This window comes from Zootoca vivipara, chromosome 7, assembly GCF_965207765.1.
Source record: "Zootoca vivipara chromosome 7, rZooViv2.hap1.1, whole genome shotgun sequence".
Classification (NCBI taxonomy): domain Eukaryota; kingdom Metazoa; phylum Chordata; class Lepidosauria; order Squamata; family Lacertidae; genus Zootoca; species Zootoca vivipara.
This window is the reverse complement of record NC_142590.1, coordinates 91699637-91717285: the sequence shown is the minus strand read 5'-3', so window position 1 is coordinate 91717285 and position 17649 is coordinate 91699637. Positions and strand designations below refer to the sequence as shown.

The following is a 17649-nucleotide window of genomic DNA, read 5'->3' as shown; positions in this document are numbered from 1 at the left end:
AGAGATTTCGGCGCCTTTTCTGAGGCGTTTGTGTGAAAAGGGGCGGAGCTTCGCGGGTATCTTGAGCAGCCCGCCCGCCACGCATGCGCTCTCTCCGCTTGCGGACCCCGCCCCCCTCAAGGTCTTTTCCCAGCCGAGGGGGAAAGGACCTTCCGAGGGGTGCGCATGCGTGTCATGAGAGGTTCGTCTCTTCTTATCGCCTTCCTCGTCCAGCTGCGCACGCGCAGCTCGTGTAAGGTGCGCTGGACCTTCGTAGGTCGTGCAAGAGAGATGGAGAGACCTTGGTGGGTGTTTCAAGGCGAGGCGGAAGAGGAAGACGACATCCAGGCGCTGCAGAGCTTAGCCCAGGTACCTGAAGAGGAATTGCACCAGCCCTTTCCAAATAAGCAAATTATAATTGGTATGAGCACATGTGGGAGTGGCCTAAGGTGGCTGGATCTTGGAATAGTTATTATTATTATTATTATTAAAATTTCTATACTGCCCTTCATCCGAAGATCACAGGGTGGTTTACAATATAAGAACACAAAAATACATAACATAGTAATGACAAAAGCAGTACCCCCCCCCATAGATCACCCAAAAAGTTGTTCCACTTTTGGGGGGGAGATCACAGGTAAAAAAAATCCCCCCAAGAGGACATTATGGGGGGGCAGGATTTTGTTGGAGGGGCAGAACCTCAGTTAAATGAGTATTTTTTATGTCTTTCAATACCTTTTGAGGATTTGGGGGGCAGCTGCCCCCCTCTTGGTACCCCCAAGGTACCCCCCCACAAAGTTTAAATTATCATTATTAATAATAATTGTATTATTTATACCCTGCCCATCTAGCTGGGTTTCCCCAGCCACTCTGGGCGGCTTACAACACATAAAACATTGTAAAACATTAGACATTAAAAATTTCACCAAAGGTAAATAATTCACCAAATAATTCACCAAAGGTCTGAGAGAAGAGGAATGGTTTTTACTTGGTGCCTATAGATAAGTAGCATAGGCACCTGGCAAGCTTGCCCGGGGAGAGCATTCCACAAACGAGGGATCACCACAGAAAAGGCCCATTCTCATGTTGGACCTCTTGGCGTTATAACAATGAATTGTTAGAGCAATTAGTTGTTACCCTGGAATCTCCTGTTTCATTACTGCATTGTTTTATTTGGACTGCTTCCTTGTGTATTTTAAGGTGAGTGTTAATATTTCATTATTTTTGTAACTTAAAAATATATATTTTGCCACACTAAATGGCGTGCTCTGGTCCATGGGGTCATGAAGAGTCGGACACGACTAAACAACAACAACAAAACTTTGTTCAGCATGTGACATGTGCATGTAACTGTTAAGCAGTTTTCCTGACTCTTCATTGTCTGGTAAGTTAGCTGCAGGCTGGCCCAACTAGACTCGGCACTTCTGAGTCCAGACAGGGCTCAACCCATGGGCGTAGGCAGGGGGGCAGGAGGGGGCAATTGCCCCCCCCTAGAAGCAGGGCCACTGGCCAGCCTGCCCCACTGCCCGCCCGGTGCCGTCTCCCTTCTCCCTGGCTGGCTGTGGGGCGGGCGGCGGGAAAGCACCAGAGCTGCGTAAAGCGTTTGGCTGGCTTTCCCTCCCTCCGCCCCACAGCCAGCAAGGGAGAAGGGAGACGTCCCTTCTAGCCGGCTGGCTGTGGGGCGGGCGGAGGGAAAGCCAGCCAAACGCTTTGCGCGGCTCTGGGGCTTTCCCTCCACCTGCCCCAGCGATTGCAGAGGGGGAGGAGGGGATCGGAGCAGCCCGATTTCGGGCTGATCCTGGCTCCCCCTCGTCCGATCCTATCGCGGAGGGGGAGGAGGGAGTCGGAGCAGCCCGATTTCGGGCTGATCCTGGCTCCCCCTCGTCCCTTCCTATCGCGGAGGGGGAGGAGGGAGTCGGAGCAGCCCGATTTCGGGCTGATCCTGGCTCCCCCTCGTCCCTTCCGATCGCGGAGGGGGAGGAGGGAGTCGGAGCAGCCCGATTTCGGGCTGATCCTGGCTCCCCCTCATCCCTTCCTATCGCGGAGGGGGAGGAGGGAGTCGGAGCAGCCCGATTTCGGGCTGATCCTGGCTCCCCCTCATCCCTTCCTATCGCGGAGGGGGAGGAGGGAGTCGGAGCAGCCCGATTTCGGGCTGCTCCTATGTGGCCCCGTCCCCGCCCCTTGCTCCCCGCCCCTTGCCCCCCCTGATTTTCATCCTGGCTACGCCCCTGGCTCAACCGCGACACCCATATAGTCTTTATAGAACTGTACTGTACTCTATAAATTTGATCACCAGTTCCCTACCCAGGACACTGCAAAAGTGAACTAATCACATCTGGACAGCAGGTGGTGCTGTATTTTCAGGGAAAAGCAAACTTTCTCTTCTACGGGAAAAACTTTCCCTGAGGTTTTTCCCATAGAAGAGCCAGTATTAGCAGGACTTGAACAGAAGATTATCTCAGTAATTTCCACACTGTGTGTCTGGAATCTGGATACACTAGCATAATCCTAATGTGCCACGAGGGATAACTTTAAAATAAAATCCCCTATGAGCCTAATGTACCCGTTGCATCTCTGCACGAGATGCAGGATTCACCACCCAGGTCTTGCCTCCTAATCAGTCTCTACTGGGGGAAGTTAATTCTGCTGTATCTATGAATTGGTTACAGCAAAGAAGTTAAGAAGAGGCTCCCAAACAGATTTAAATGGCATGTGGAGGTTGGAGATGGGAGGAAACTCAAGTTGTTCTGCGTACCCAAAGCACTATTTTAAATACAACCCAGAGTTTGTTGGCTTGCTTTTGTTGCGCTATAGTGTTGAGAGAGTGCATCACAGAGGGCTGGACTAGAATGATGAACCTTAAGATCCCTCACAGCTCTACAGTTCTGTGTTTCTATTCCATATGGCAATAATGTGGTAGCATTGGGGAAGCCTCACAGAACAAGCAACAGAGCAGAATAATGTGCGGACAGATCAACATAAATCCCTCACTAATGTGCTTATTATTGTGTTGGTGGCATATTGCAAAATATAACTGCAGAAAGCGCCACCTGTCTTCAGGGACTGTATGTGTGGCATATTAAAGTCCCCAACTAAATGATGACTTGCCATTGCCTCTGTAATTTCAGGTTTTAGAGCAGCTGGAAGACACTGCTGTCTTGCACCAAGGGAAATGTTATTTCTGGTGTGCTCAGGAGGGCTGAAAACAGCACCCTGGTTGCCTGTGAAAACCCTCAGACCTATGTGCTTTATGTGCTTTGCTGAGGCGAATTTGTGTTCTCTCCCCACCCCCCCAATCTTGGCAAGCTTCCTAAATAACACCAGCCTGTTTATTTACTCCCAGAGCCTGCAGCATGAGCAGATCCCCAGAGGAGGGGTTGGAAAGCTTCTAGAGGCGGCTGCCTGTTTGTGAAGAGAGGGCAGTCAGCAAGCAATAAAACTATTGTTGAGGGTTTTATAAAACAGGCCTCTGCCTGGGCTGCTCTCCAGCAAATTAGAATCGGAGAGAGAGACAGAAGTGTAGTGTTGTGGTTAGAGGAGTGGTTCTTAAAGGGTGTGATGTGCCACACTGGTGTGACAAGAGAGGATGACAAGTATGGCAGGAAGATTCAAGGACTATCAAAGAAATATCTCAACATTTCAGTGTAGTATAGCATAGGATCAAAATATCTATCCATATTATGCAAATTGTCAGAGCTTGTTGTTGGGACTACTCTAGAGTAACGACGCTCCACATTCTTGTCTTTAGACAGTTTTATTTAGTGCAGTCTATTTACAGTGGAACTGGTGTGTAGAACATGTCTGCTTAGTCCGATGCAGAATCCGGCAATGGACCGGCCTCGACTTCTTCCAGCATAAGAGTCTCGGGACGGCAAACCTCCTTCCCCTCCTTCTCCTGCGTAATTCCGGAACCGGGGGAAAAAAGGGTCTACGCTCCATGTTTTCCTTCTCCCCCCTTTCCCCCTCCTCTCTTCCTCCCTCACGTGTAGCAGGGGCTCTTCTGTGTTGCCGGAGCCCTGCATCCCTCTTCCTCCTTCCTCACTGGACTCCTCCCCCTCCCCGCTGGCATTGCTGCTATTGGAGGAGCTGCTCTTGATGATGGGAGGAGGATCCCTGTATTCTCTTCCCCTTACACAAATAATAACAAAAAATCTTTGCAAAATGATACTGAGGACCATCCTAGTTGTTATGCAAAATTGCTGTTCAAAGAGAATACTGGAGAGGAGGAGAAGAGGAAGAGGAGGAGGAAGAAGAAGAAGAAGAAGAAGAAGAAGAAGAAGAAGAAGAAGAAGAAGAAGAAGAAGAAGAAGAAGAAGAAGAAGAAGAAGAAGAGTGGGTGGGATATTACTATTACTATTATTTTATTTACACCTTGTCCACCTGGCTGGGTTTCCCCAGCCACACTGGATGGCTTACAGCACATATAAAACACAGTAAAACACCAAACATTAAAAACTTCCAGGTACAGGGCTGCCTTCAGATGTCTTCTAAAAGTTGTGTAGTTCTTCTACAGTTCTCCAAGTCATATTGTCGGTAACAAGGATTTTCACCTCTGACAAATATGGACCATTCTTTTGGTTGCTGTTAAGATAAAGGAATAGGGACCCAGGTGGCGCTGTGGTTAAACCACTGAGCCTAGGGCAGGCATGGGCAACCTTGGCTCTCCAGATGTTTTGGAACTACAACTCCCATGATCCCTGACCACTGGCCCTGTTAGCTAGGGATCACGGGAGTTGTAGTTCCAAAACATCTGGAGAGCCAAGGTTGCCTATGCCTGGCCTAGGGCTTGCTGATCAGAAGGTCGGCGGTTCGAATCCCTGTGACGGGGTGAGCTCCCGTTGCTTGGTCCCAGCTCCTGCCAGCCTAGCAGTTCGAAAGCACGTAAAAGTGCAAGTAGATAAATAGGAACCGCTACAGCGGGAAGGTAAACAGCGTTTCCATGTGCTGCTCTGGTTTGCCAGAAGCAACTTTGTCATGCTGGCCACATGACCTGGAAGCTGTACGCCGGCTCCCTCGGCCAATAATGCGAGATGAGCACGCAACCCCAGAGTAGGTCACGACTGGACCTAATGGTCAGGGGTCCCTTTACCTTTTAAGATAAAGGAATAGCGGCAGTGGTGGGGCCATGGCCCCTGGCACACATTTTAAAGGGGTACAATCAGGTGCCCCCGCGACAGGCACAGAGCCCTGGTAGCAGCGGGTGGGTTAGCATAGTGGGCAGATGGGTGGATGGCGGCAGCAGCAGCTGGTGAGGAGCCTATTGGAGGCCGGTTCTGTTTGCCCTCTGCGCAGGCTCCCTGCATGGCACCCATCCCAGATGCCCAGTCCACCAGGGGGGGGCGCAACATTTGCCCTGAGCCGGACACCAGCAACCCATGCTATGGCCTTGCTGGTGAGTGATGCTCAGTAGTGCTGGACCTTTGTGACAGCCCCAAGAGATGTGTGAAAGCTGTTGGGGTGCAGCAGATGTGCAGGGCATTTGCCCCCCACTCCTGATGTTGCTGAACTACAACTCCCATCATCCCTGGTCATTGGCTATGCTTGTTGTGGCTGGTGGAAGTTGGGGATTCAGCAACATCTGGAGTGGAGTATATTTCCTTCTATAAACATTTCTGCTGTTATGATGTTGGATTTGGAAGACAAAAGTGGGATCTGCAACAAAATGTTTCAGGGTGGAGTGATTCTGTCCTGTCCATCTGATACCCAGTTTTATGTGTGTGTTCCCTACCACCACCACAACAGAGAGGGTTCCACCAGGTGTCCCTTTTATTGTGCATTTGTTCTCCTGATGGGACCAGGGCAGTTATACACAACCCTGCTTTCAACACTGTTTGGAGGGGACTCAAAAAGTTTTGGCGCAGACAAACTGCTGTGCTTCCAGTCGATGCATGCCCCGTAGCATCCTGCTGAAATCCTGTAACTTTCTGTGCTTCAAATGTCCCAGGTGGATTTATTTTTGTCCTGCTTTCATTGTGCTATAGTGCAGGGGTGCCCCTCCAGAGAGCAAAAATGCAGCAACATTGGAGAAGCATAGCAGAACAGCTAATAGAGCAGAATAATCTGTGAATGTTGTTGTTGTTGTTTAGTCGTTTAGTCGTGTCTGGTTCTTCATGACCCCATGGACCATAGCACGCCAGGCACTCCTGTCTTCCACTGCCTCCCGCAGTTTGGTCAAACTCATGTTGGTAGCTTCAAGAACACTGTCCAACCATCTCGTCCTCTGTCGTCCCCTTCTCCTTGTGCCCTCAATCTTTCCCAACATCAGGGTCTTTTCCAGGGAGTCTTCTCTTCTCATGAGGTGGCCAAAGTCTTGGAGCCTCAGCTTCAGGATCTGTCCTTCCAGTGAGCACTCAGGGCTGACTGTGAATAGTCTAGTCTAAATATATCTACCAGTAATAGAGTGGTGCCTCCAGTTGCGGACGGGATCCGTTCCGGAGGTCGGGTCGGATCCTGAGGTTTCCACAACCTGAGGACCACTTCTGCGCATGTGCAGACTGCTTCTGCACATGCACAGAAACAGCCTAACACTTTTGCGCATCTGCACGCAGCGAAACCCAGTAAAATACTTCCAGGTTTGCCACGTGCGCATCCCGAAGTTTACGTAACCAGAGGGTTACGTAAACGGAGGTACGACTAGGGGCAGGTGGGACTCATCAGCCTGGTATGGCAGCCCATCTAGGAGAAGGAAAACTCTGATCCTAAATCTCTGCTGCCTTGCGGGACATCTTTGGGAGAAGAAAAGGCTAAGGAGTAAACCGTACACAAATCCAGAGTGGAGTCCTTCATGAAATCTGAGTATGTAGATTCATAGAATCATAGAGTTGGAAGAGACCACAAGGGCCATCCAGTCCAACCCCCTGCCAAGCAGGAAACACCATCAAAGCATTCCTGACATATGCCTGTCAAGCCTCTGCTTAAAGACCTCTAAAGAAGGAGACTCCACCACGCTCCTTGGCAGCAAATTCCACTGCCAAACAGCTCTTACTGTCAGGAAGTTCTTCCAAATGTTTAGGTGGAATCTTCTTTCTTGAAGTTTGAATCCATTGCTCCGTGTCCGCTTCTCTGGAGCAGCAGAAAACAACCTTTCACCCTCTTCTATATGACATCATTTTATATATTTGAACATGGCTATCATATTACCCCTTAACCTTCTCTTCTCCAGGCTAAACATGCCCAGCTCCCTAAGCCGTTCCTCATAAGGCATGGTTTCCAGGCCTTTGACCATTTTGGTTTCCCTCCTCTGGACACGTTCCACCTATTGCTCTCATTTCCTTTGGACCACATCAGCGACGCCGAGGGTGTGTGTGTGTCTTGTCATCTGGACAAGATTAAAGAAAGATAAAAAATACTTTGGGTTCTCTGTCTTGCAGCTAACTATAGTATTCGCTCATTAAGATCCAACCTGAGAAACTATTCAGAATGTATAAAGGTGTTTCAAATGTTTGCTGGAAATGGCAACTACACGAAGGCATATTTTATAATGCTTGGCGGACATGTGAAAAGGCTAAAAAAAATGGATACATGTACAGTACATACATTGATACAGCAAATATTAAAAGTTAATATTCAGTTAAAGCCAGAACTCTTTCAGGGTTAATGGATACAGAACTGGAAAAGGATTATGGGAGATTGCTCCAATATATGATTGCAGCGGTGAGATTGCTATACGCACAAAGATGGAATGATACAGCTAGAGGAATGGCTGATAAAACTATTGTACTTGACTGAGGTGGCAAAGTTAACGTGTTTAGAGAAAAATCATTACCGACATTTATTAATGAACTTGTAATTTATTATTAATTTATTAATGAACTTGTAATTTATTATTAATTTATTAATGAACTTGTAATATCTGGATTTGAAGATTGAAAAAAAATACTGGTTTACAGAGGCAATGAGTTATATATATTTTAAAAATGTAACTGTATGGACCTAGTATTTTTTGGCACTATATAACTATCAATGTTGAAGCCATTGCTGGTGGTGGTGGTGATGAAACAGTTTAGGGTTTCCTCCACCTGCCTGCAATGGCATCATCTCCCACCTCCTGCCACCCTGCAAAAAAATGCAAAGATGAATCATTTGAAAAGCCAAGTCATGACTGCAGAATCATGACATAATGCAAGCACACATATCTTAGTTATGCAAACACTTGATTTGAATAATAATATACAGTATACTGCTTCCCAGTCACAGAATTTGATTTTGAATTTTTCCCTCTTTCGTATTTGATGGTTGCGCTGGCACACACAAGCTGCAGTTTATTCTGTTTCCCCGATTAACTACAGTTAATTTCTGCATTATATTTGGGCTTTCACACAACATAGAAGCCACATCTGGTAAATGGAATGGCATGTAGTGCATGTTTAGTGTTCATTTCCATGTTATTTGATTCCAGAAAAAAAAGTCAGTTTGCAGCATCCTTAGCCCAGTAAATTTCAGGAGTAAAGTGATGAAATTCGGGGCAGTATTCCAGCACATAGTTCTTTCCTGCTGTTTTCACAGAAGAATGCAAATGCAGAAAGAGTGGGGGGGGGTAGCAAAGTTGCCCACTAATGTTCCTTGTTGTTCCAACTGGTGTGAATGAAATTTAGCGCAAGATGCTGGTACTATATCAGTCAAGAAGCCACTGTTTCATAATGCCACCAGGTGTTGCAGGAACATCAGAAAACAGGACATAAGCTGGACATCAGAAAACAGGACATTATGATCAGCAAAACTAACACAATGTTCTCCACCTCTGAATGCACCAACACAGTCTGGAAACTTTTCACTGGAATGCCAAAGAAGCTGTTTGCACTGACCGATGACCCCCTGCCCTTGCACCCACCCTAGATTTGTCATGGGAGGGAGTTTCTCCTGGTCGCTCCGAGTTTGAGGGACCTTCTTGACAGGACTGGGGCTCCCATGTCCTCCGAACTCGAGCGGGCTCTGGCCCCAAACACATCCCTGTTTGGATCGGAGCTCTCCCAGTCTGCGCACTCTGCTTTCAGCTCCCGTAAGGTGGTGTGCAGCTGCAACAACTTATCCAGCAGCTCCTGGTCCTGGAGTTGCATTTCTAACTAGAAGAGGAAACAAGCAAGAAAGGGAGAATTATTTGAGTGACTCTGTAGCATGGTAGCTTCGACAAGTGTTTGGCGGGAGGCTTTCCGGTCACATCTAACCTGCAGTTCTTTGCACGTCTACTTGGGAGTAAGCCCTGTGGAACATTGCAGGGTTTCCTTCTGAGTAAACGGGCAAAGGATTGGGCCATACATGGTCAAAGCAAAAATAGGGACACTTGGAGGGTCTGCCATTGTGTCTGGGCACTGGAATTCTCTCCCTCCCCTGGGAGACCAGCTTCACCCCTCCTTCCTAGTTTCTCAGTGAGTTTTTTTGTTTTGTTTTGGAGGTTCTTGGGAGATTAGTTTGCTACTGTTTGGGTATTTGTGAATTGTGATAGTGTTATAATCAACTTTGGATGCTCATTGTGAGCAGAAGAGCAAGGCGAAGTTATGTTGAAACGAACAAGATTTCAGAGAATCAGAAAAGGTTCCATCCCGAATGGCATCTTTTGTTGCAACACTGCATCCCCCCCAAATCCCACGACAAATTTGGCAGCAGCTGAAATGACAAATGTCTCCCTTATTCAAAGAAAGTGTGGACAATATTGCTGTTTCTAAAGAGGCACATACTGGATATAATTTGAGGGCTGTGTCAAAAGTGATAATGTACTTTCAAGGCCCTGGAAATGTGACGTGACCTTAAAGCAGGGTGTCATTGAGCATGCGCAAAGTGACTTTCCCTCCCTGTTGAGTGATGTCAGCATTGGCCAAATCCTCGGAGACATGGCTGCCTGTCATGCCCAAATCCTGACACTTCCAGTTTCAGAAACAAATTAGCTCTGTGCCAATGAGCTTATAGCAGATACACTCTGATATCCACCTCCTCCCACCATCCGGCTCATCATCCCATCTCGACCTTTGAGTCACCTTGATCAGCGTTAGTCTCTGGGTGTTCAGTCTGCTGTGCAAAGCTATGAATACTAAGGAGGAAGGAATGAAACTTTACCCTCTCCATCTCTGCTGAGCAGGAGAGAGACACTCAGTCTGTCTGCTGCCTGGGAAACAAGCACTCTGGGTGCATTTGCCCTCGTGGTGCAAATCACATTTTTTGCCAGCTTCCAGAATTTGTGATTTTTCTGGCTATTTCCTCTTCCCCCTTCCCAATTTCTCCTCTCTTTCTCTTTCCATTTGTAAGACATTAATTTTTGTTTCACACCCCTTTCTTCCAAATTTAAGTGCCAAAACCCCTGGAGAAGAGAAATTCTTCACCTGTTGCCTAAAAATAACGGTGGCTCTAGGCATGCCTCCCTGGGGAGAGGGAGCCACCACGGAAAAGATCCATTATTCTATTGCACCCCTCTAAGGGGCAGTTTCCAGAAAATGGCATTTAGAGACAGGCATCTTCTCAGTAGCCATTCACAGCTTGATCCTCAATGAGTTTTCAAATGCTCTTTTAAAAGCCACCCAAGTTGGTGGCACACTTGGGTGTTTTGTTTAAAAATCAAGGGAACTGGGTGCTGTTTGTCTAGCACTCGCAGAGCGGCAGTGGCAGCATTTGACAGTGTGGCACTTTTAGGAAGCAGGAAAGCTGGTTGCAGCAGTGGCAAGCCCCGCGGTGCCCACCTTTCAAAGATTGCCAGGCTTTCGGGGTGGGGGTGGGAAGCTCCAACTGCTCATATTGGGAAATGGAAGAGCAAGTTCTAACACACCTGGCATGTGAAGAACACTGTCACTGCTCAGTTAAAATTCGGGATTAGCCAGCTGGCCTTCATCCAGCTGCCCTAGAAGACAGGGCCTTCTTTGCGGCTGCTCCCAGGATTGGAAACTCCCTTCCTAGAGAAGAATAAATTCTGTGCCAAAGCAGTCAGAGTCTCTGTTTCTCTCTCTTGCCTGCAGTCCCCAACCAGCTTACTGAGAGCCCTTGGGTCAATTGCCATCTCAAGGACTAACCTGCCTCGCAGGGTTGTCGTGTGGATCAAATGAGATCTTTATGTTGCACAAAGCATCTTGCAGAAAAGGTTGGAATGCAAATGCAATAAATCACTTAGGAGAGTACCTGAGGCTCTGCAAACAGCATAGAAAAGTGGGGTTAAGCTTCTGTGCCAGCTGGAGAAGCTCAAGAGCTGAAATAGAAGGTTTGCTATGTGGATACCTGGCAGCTCCCTCAACACACCCCTGCACTTTTCAACATTTGGTGACTGGCACAAATCTTGCGAGTGAACCCTTTTGCATTCCAGTAGCTTCAAAAAGCTTCACCTGCTGAACTCCTGCCTGCTGGGCTGCTCTTGCGAGCACCCAAGGAGCCTTACCCCTTTCTGCCTGGGGACGACGTGCACAAAGGGAAGTGGGCTTTGCCTTACCAGTTCTCTCCTCAGCCACGCCAGTGCCTGCTCGATACGCAGCTTCCTCTCTTCCTCCAGCTGCATGCTGGAAAGGTGGAGCAGGCCCTGCCTGCTGAGGCGGCAGCATAGGGCTTCCGAATGCACAGGCCAGGAACTCCAATCTCTCTCCCTCTCCCACTGCTTGCCTCCTCCTCTTCCAGCCGAACTGAAGGGTTTTTTTTCTGGGTTTTTGTTGCAAGCCTCTACGCAGTTGCAGTGGCACCGTGCAGCCAGCAGAACAGAAGCAACTGGTGACTCGGCTTGGAACGTGTGTGCCTGGGTGGGAATGTGGGTGTTTCTCTCCCCCCCGCCTTCCATCTTTCTGCAGCACACTCTGAGCAGGGCTGGTCGGGAGCTCCTCTCTGCCACCACCTGATCCAGGGATGTGTGTTTGTGTGTGTGTGACAGACAGACAGGAGGGGGAGTCATCAAATAAATAAAAAAAGGAACAGAGGAGGTGGAATCAAAAGTAGCTGAGCAAGCCAGAGACTGGCATTTTTGTCTGCTCTGCCAGGAGAACCCAAGGTTTTGGCAGCTGGCAAGGGCAAACGGATCTTGCCATGGTGGCGGTAGCAAACTTTTCATGCCCAATTCAGTGGCAGCCTGTAAACCACATGTGTCCCGAGAAAACGTTAGCCGAGAATAGGTGGTTTAAGAATGGCTTGTCGATCAGGCGTATGGTGCATCTAACCTGCTTGGCAGGGGGTTGGACTGGATGACCCTTGTGGTCTCTTCCAACTCTATGATTCTAACCATCTTGATCTCAAGACTTGGTCTCAAGGGTCTGGAAACCAAGCCTTATGAGGAATGGTTGAAGGAGCTGAGTATCTCCAGGCTTCAAAAGAGGAGACTGAGAGGAGATAAGAGAGCCATCTTCCATTATCTTGAGGGCTGTCACATGGAAGATGGGGCGAGCTGGTTTTTGCTTGCTCTGGAGGGTAGAACTTGAACCAACGGCTTCAAGTTACAAGAAAGGAGATTCCGACTGATCATTAGGAATAACTTTCTGACAGCAAGAGCTGTTTGACAGTGGAATAGTCTTCCTTGGGAGGTTGTTGGGCTCTCCTTCCCCGGAAGTTTTAAAGCAGAGGTTGGGTGGCCATCTGCCAGGGATGCTTTAGCTGAGCTTCCTGCATTGTAGGGGGTTGGACTAGATGACCCTGGGGGGTCCCATCCAACTATGATTCTAGGCCAGCACTCTGTTCTCCCAGAGGCCAAACAGATGCCTGTGGGGAACCTGAAAGCAGGACCAGAGTGGAGCTGCAACCGCCTCACTAGGGATTCCCAGCAGCTGGGATTGAAAGGGATATACTACCTTCCACACACTGCAGGTGGGACATAGGTCTTGTGACTAGTGGTCTTTGGTAGCCTTATTCTCTGTGAATTTGTGTAACCCCCTTTTAATGCTATACAAGTTGGCAGCTATCGTTAAATTTTGTGGTAACAAATTCCACACTTTAAATGGAGCGCTTTGGCTCCCACTGTATAGAGGTTTGGGCTCAGAGCCAGAAGAACGTAGGTAATAGACCTTGCTGGAGTGTGTCTGCCCCCTGGAAAGGCAACATACCACCCCCATGGTATAACATCTAGGGTATCCAGTTAAATAGCGGGTGATGGGGAGAAAGGGGTGTGCCAGAGAGGCTCTGCTAATCAGCGAGGACATAGGAATCTGCTATTGATTTACTATACTAAATCAAACCACCGGTCTATCTAGCTCAGTAATGTCTACACTGACTGGCAGCTCCTCTCCAGGGTTTTAGATCCTGGACATTCCCAGTGCTATCTGGAGATGCCATTGGGGATTGAACTTGGAACATTCTGCCTGCCAACTTGGGACTTTCAGGTGCTCTCCACTGAGCCAATGCCCTTCCCCAACAAGGGACAAGATGGAGAATTAAGCCTGCCCTTTCCCAAGGCAGCTTCTGCAACTCTATTTTCGCAGCACCGAGGAGAAATGGCCATGCACATCCCTGCAGGCTCCGGTGACCTGTCGCCAACCTTGGAGATGTGTTTCCAAGGAAACCTCAGTCACCATGCGACGCCTTTTCATTTGTTTGTATGTGACACAATTCCAGCCTTTTCAGGCTCCAGCTCCAGCTCCAGCTTTGTCACGAGGAACAGCAAGGACAGAATGTTTCTGAATGAGTGAATCGGGGGAAAGGAGGAACTAGCCGTGGCAAGGGATCCCCTTCCTTGGCACAGCACATCTTGGGCTGGGAGGGGAATCGCTCTCTTCTAGGGGGTGGTGAGCAATGGGACAAATCTCTCTGAGGCTTTCGCAGGATGCAAAACTTCAAAACTTTTGGAGACACCGAATCCTATCTTTTCACTTTATTTTGGGGCGTTTGGGCAACATTTTCCCCCATTTCACTTTTAATTTGTATACAGTACCGCCTTTCTATATTGCTACACACAAGGAGGCTTACAAAAGTCACAATAATTTTAAAATAAACAACTTACATCAAATAAAGCAATATTTGATAATCCATTAGAGTATAATAGTAAACAGTAAAATTAAACATCAGCAAATAATGATTGAACAGTTTACACTTATCAATTACAATAAAGAATCACTAAACTATAATCTCTCTTCTCTAATACTAGTGTACTGGAAGAAGCAAAGATCACCAGTGTTGAAGCAATGATTCTTCAACATCAACTTCGTTGGACTGGTCATGTTGTGCAGATGTCTAATGATCGTCTTCCAAAGCAACTACTCTATTCCGAACTTAAAAATGGAAAGCGTAATGCTGGTGGTCAACAAAAGAGGTTTAAAGACTGTCTCAAGGCAAATCTTTAAAAAATGTAGTATAAACACCAACAATTGGGAAACACTTGCCTGCGAGCGCTCCAATTGGAGAACAGCCTTTACCAAAGGTGTCATAGACTTTGAAGACGCTCGAACTCAGGACGCAAGAGAGAAACATGCTAAGAGGAAGGCACACTTGGCAAATCCACACCGTGATCAACTCCTGTTCGGAAACCTACCGTATGTCCCCACTATGGAAGAACGTGTGGATCCACAATTGGCCTCCACAGTCACTTATGGACTCACTGTTAAAACTGTGTTTATGGAAGACAACCCAACCATGCTTGGAGTCATCTGTCTGGCCACTGTGAGAAACAGGATGGTGTGTTTCTTGGGCTCATGTTTTGATCCAACAGGTCCCTCCTTGTGTTCACATGATTAGCAGCTACTGACCGTGTATTCTTTGCTTATTCAGTACATATTTGCCTGGTCCCTAGAATGGCTCAGAGTCCTTGCTCAGGCAAGAACGCATGAACCAAGGGTGTAGCTCTGCATTACACAGCTTCCTAAGTTTGGGCTGGGGGTGAAATAGTTAACAATGTGAACAAGTTGTAATGAAACAGGCAAAAAGCTATCTGGGGATAGCTGAGCTGGCGTTCTCAGGCTTCGTTTGCTAATTGCACCAGCAATTACAGGAGGGAGCCCATGAGGTTTGAGTCTTTCGATGCGGCAGAAGCTGTTCCACAAAGCTGCATCCTGCCCCACTTCCATGTGGGGTAAAATACCCAACACGCGGGACACAATAATAGGAGCTTCTCTCACACAGGCCCCATGGAATTGAATGAGAGTGCCAAGCAGCACAGGGAGCATTACTGCGTGTAGCTTGCTAAGAGAAAATATAATGAAAATGATGTATAGATGGTACCTTACACCAGTAAAATTAGCTAAGATTTATCACAATCATGATAACAAATGTTGGAGATGTAAGAAAGAAGAGGGAACCTTTTACCACATGTGGTGGACGTGTCCACTAGTAAGTGACTTCTGGGACAAGATTTATAATGAACTCAAGAAAGTGTTGAAAAACACATTTGTCAAGAAACCAGAAGCATTTCTAGTGGGCATTGTCGGTAAGGAGATTCCCAAGAAAAATGTGTCTTTTTTTATGTATGCCACAACGGCGGCAAGAATTTTAATAGCTAAGAACTGGAAATCACATGTATTACCAACAGTTGACGACTGGCAGATGAAGATGATGGAGTTTATGGAACTGGCTGAGATGACCGGAAGAATCTGCAACTGGGGGGAAGAAGTGACAGAAGAAGAATGGAAAGATTTCAAGTTATTTTTAAAAAAATATGTAAAAGTAACATATTAAGATTAGAATTAGGCTGAAAATAAACTGTGGAATTGATGAATATGTTAGGTGAAAGGAGGAAAATAAGTACATAAGGTGATTAAAATGGTTTAGAAATTGCTAAAAATATAAGTTTGCCAAAGAACCACAGTGGATGGGAACCCGAGGGGGTCCCCATATATAATGTGATGGGAAAAAGGAATAAGTAATTTGATTTTGTGTGTTTATTTTCTTCTTAGTGTTGTTATTGTAGTGTTTTCTTTTTGTGTCTTTTTCTTTGTATTCTGAAAAATTCTAATAAAAAATTATTATATATATAAAAAAAGAAGCTGTTCCACAAAGCTGCATCCTGCCCACTTCCATGTGGGGTAAAATACCCAACACGTGGGACACAATAATAGGAGCTTCTCTCACCCAGGCCCCATGGAATTGAACGAGAGTGCCAAGCAGCACAGGGAGGGAGAGCATACCTGGCGCAAGGGACTGCTCATTGTAGCAAGGCAGCGAACAGGAGGGAGGGGGTAAGGGGGAGACTTTGGTCCTCTAACCCGGGCTTCCTCAACCTCAGCCCTCCAGATGTTTTGAGACTACAATTCTCACTGGTCCTGCTAGCTAGGGATCATGGGAGTTGTAGGCCAAAAAAATCTGGAGGGCCAAGGTTGAGGAAGCGTGCTCTAACCCCTCTCGCCATCAGGCATGCCTGCCCCAGCAGCAGAGAGCGGCAAGACTCTCATGACACCTGCACCTGCAGCCAGTTTACATCTCCTAGTAGTTCAACGCCAGCTGCAAGGCATAGGGCCACTGCTACAATTGCTTTAACTGTTTGTTCGTTTTTAATTTGTGTGGGTTTTGTTGTTGTTGTAGCGGTGATGTGCCTGGGAAGAGATGAGCTGGAGGAAAAGCAAGCTTCTCTCTCCCCCCCCCCCTGGCAATCACAGTGGTTCTGGGTAACTGGAGTTATGTTGTGGGAGGTGGGGCAGGCCAGGTAAGGGGCACACGGCAGTTGGTGACTGTGCCACAGGCCAGCCCCTCTTCCAGCCTGGGGAACTGCAGTTGTCCTATCAGGCAGCCCTTGGGTCTGTGTGGCTGCAGTTGCTGAATGCCAGGTCAGCTCAGAATAAGACCTCTGTCATCCATGATTTGATTGTGGGTGAGAAGACTGCTCTTGTCTGGATCACTGGGGCCTGGGTAGGTGAGCATGGCAGAGTTGGCCTCACCCAGCTGTGCCCACTTGGGTACCCGGTGCAGCAACAGGGCAGACTTGAGGGTCAGGGAAGGGGGAGTTGCTGTGGTCTATAAATAAATAAATAAATAAATAAATAAATAAATAAATAAATAATGCCTTAGGACCACAGTACCTCAGGGGCTGCCTCTCTCCATATGAACTGACCCAGACCCTGCAATCATCATATGTGAAGCACAGGTTTGAAAAGTACACAGGGCATCATAGAATGGTAGAGTTGGAAGAGACCCCCAAGGGTCCTCTAGTCCAACCCGCTGCAATGCAGGAATCTCAGCTAAAACATCTGTGACAGATGGTCATCCAAACTGACCCTACCAAACTCATATCAATACCTTCACCTACATTTCACTTAAACAAAGAACATGCCACAGTATTTTTCCTATTTATTCATATTGTTATTTATTTCATAACATTTATACACCACTTGATTGCTGTAAAACACCCACCCACACCCTCAAAGCTGTTTACAAAGAGAATAACACAGTGCAATTATAAGTAAAGAAAAACAAAAACCCAACTCTTTTAAATCATACAAAATCAGAATAAACTAAAAACAGATCCATGAGCATGCTTGGGTAGGCTTGCCTGAACCAAAACGTTTTTAGCAAGTGCTGAAAAGAATGCGCCTGCCTGAGGTCAATAGGCAGGGAGTTCCAGAGGGTAAGCGCTGCCACACTAGAAGATCCTGCTCTTACAAATGCAAAAGGAGCGTTGTGTGTCATCTTGTAACAGTGCTGGCACTGCAGATCTAAGCACGCCACCGTTAAAGCTTATTTTGGAGGATGCCTCATAAAAACCCACAAATGCAGGCACACACGCACAAGCGGGCGGTTACGCAGGGGTCCCTGCACCCTCCTGGAGATCAAGGTGGGAGTTTGCATATACCTCCTGGCAGC

General features: G+C 47.4%; 1 protein-coding gene and 1 long non-coding RNA gene across 2 annotated transcripts; one reads left to right on the top strand and one right to left on the bottom strand.

Moving 5' to 3' along the window:
• Positions 1-211: 211 nt before the first annotated feature.
• On the top strand, positions 212-15835 carry LOC148685186 (uncharacterized). Its single transcript, XR_015951208.1, has 2 exons — positions 212-348; positions 14009-15835. It is a non-coding gene; the product is annotated as an uncharacterized LOC148685186 (long non-coding RNA).
• On the bottom strand, positions 7389-11768 carry C7H20orf202 (chromosome 7 C20orf202 homolog). Its single transcript, XM_035123256.2, has 2 exons — positions 11384-11768; positions 7389-9041 (listed from the first exon to the last, which is right to left on the bottom strand). The coding sequence occupies exons 1-2, from the start codon at positions 11720-11722 to the stop codon at positions 8820-8822; spliced, it is 561 nt and encodes a 186-aa protein (XP_034979147.2). The 5' UTR covers positions 11723-11768; the 3' UTR covers positions 7389-8819.
• Positions 15836-17649: the final 1814 nt, after the last annotated feature.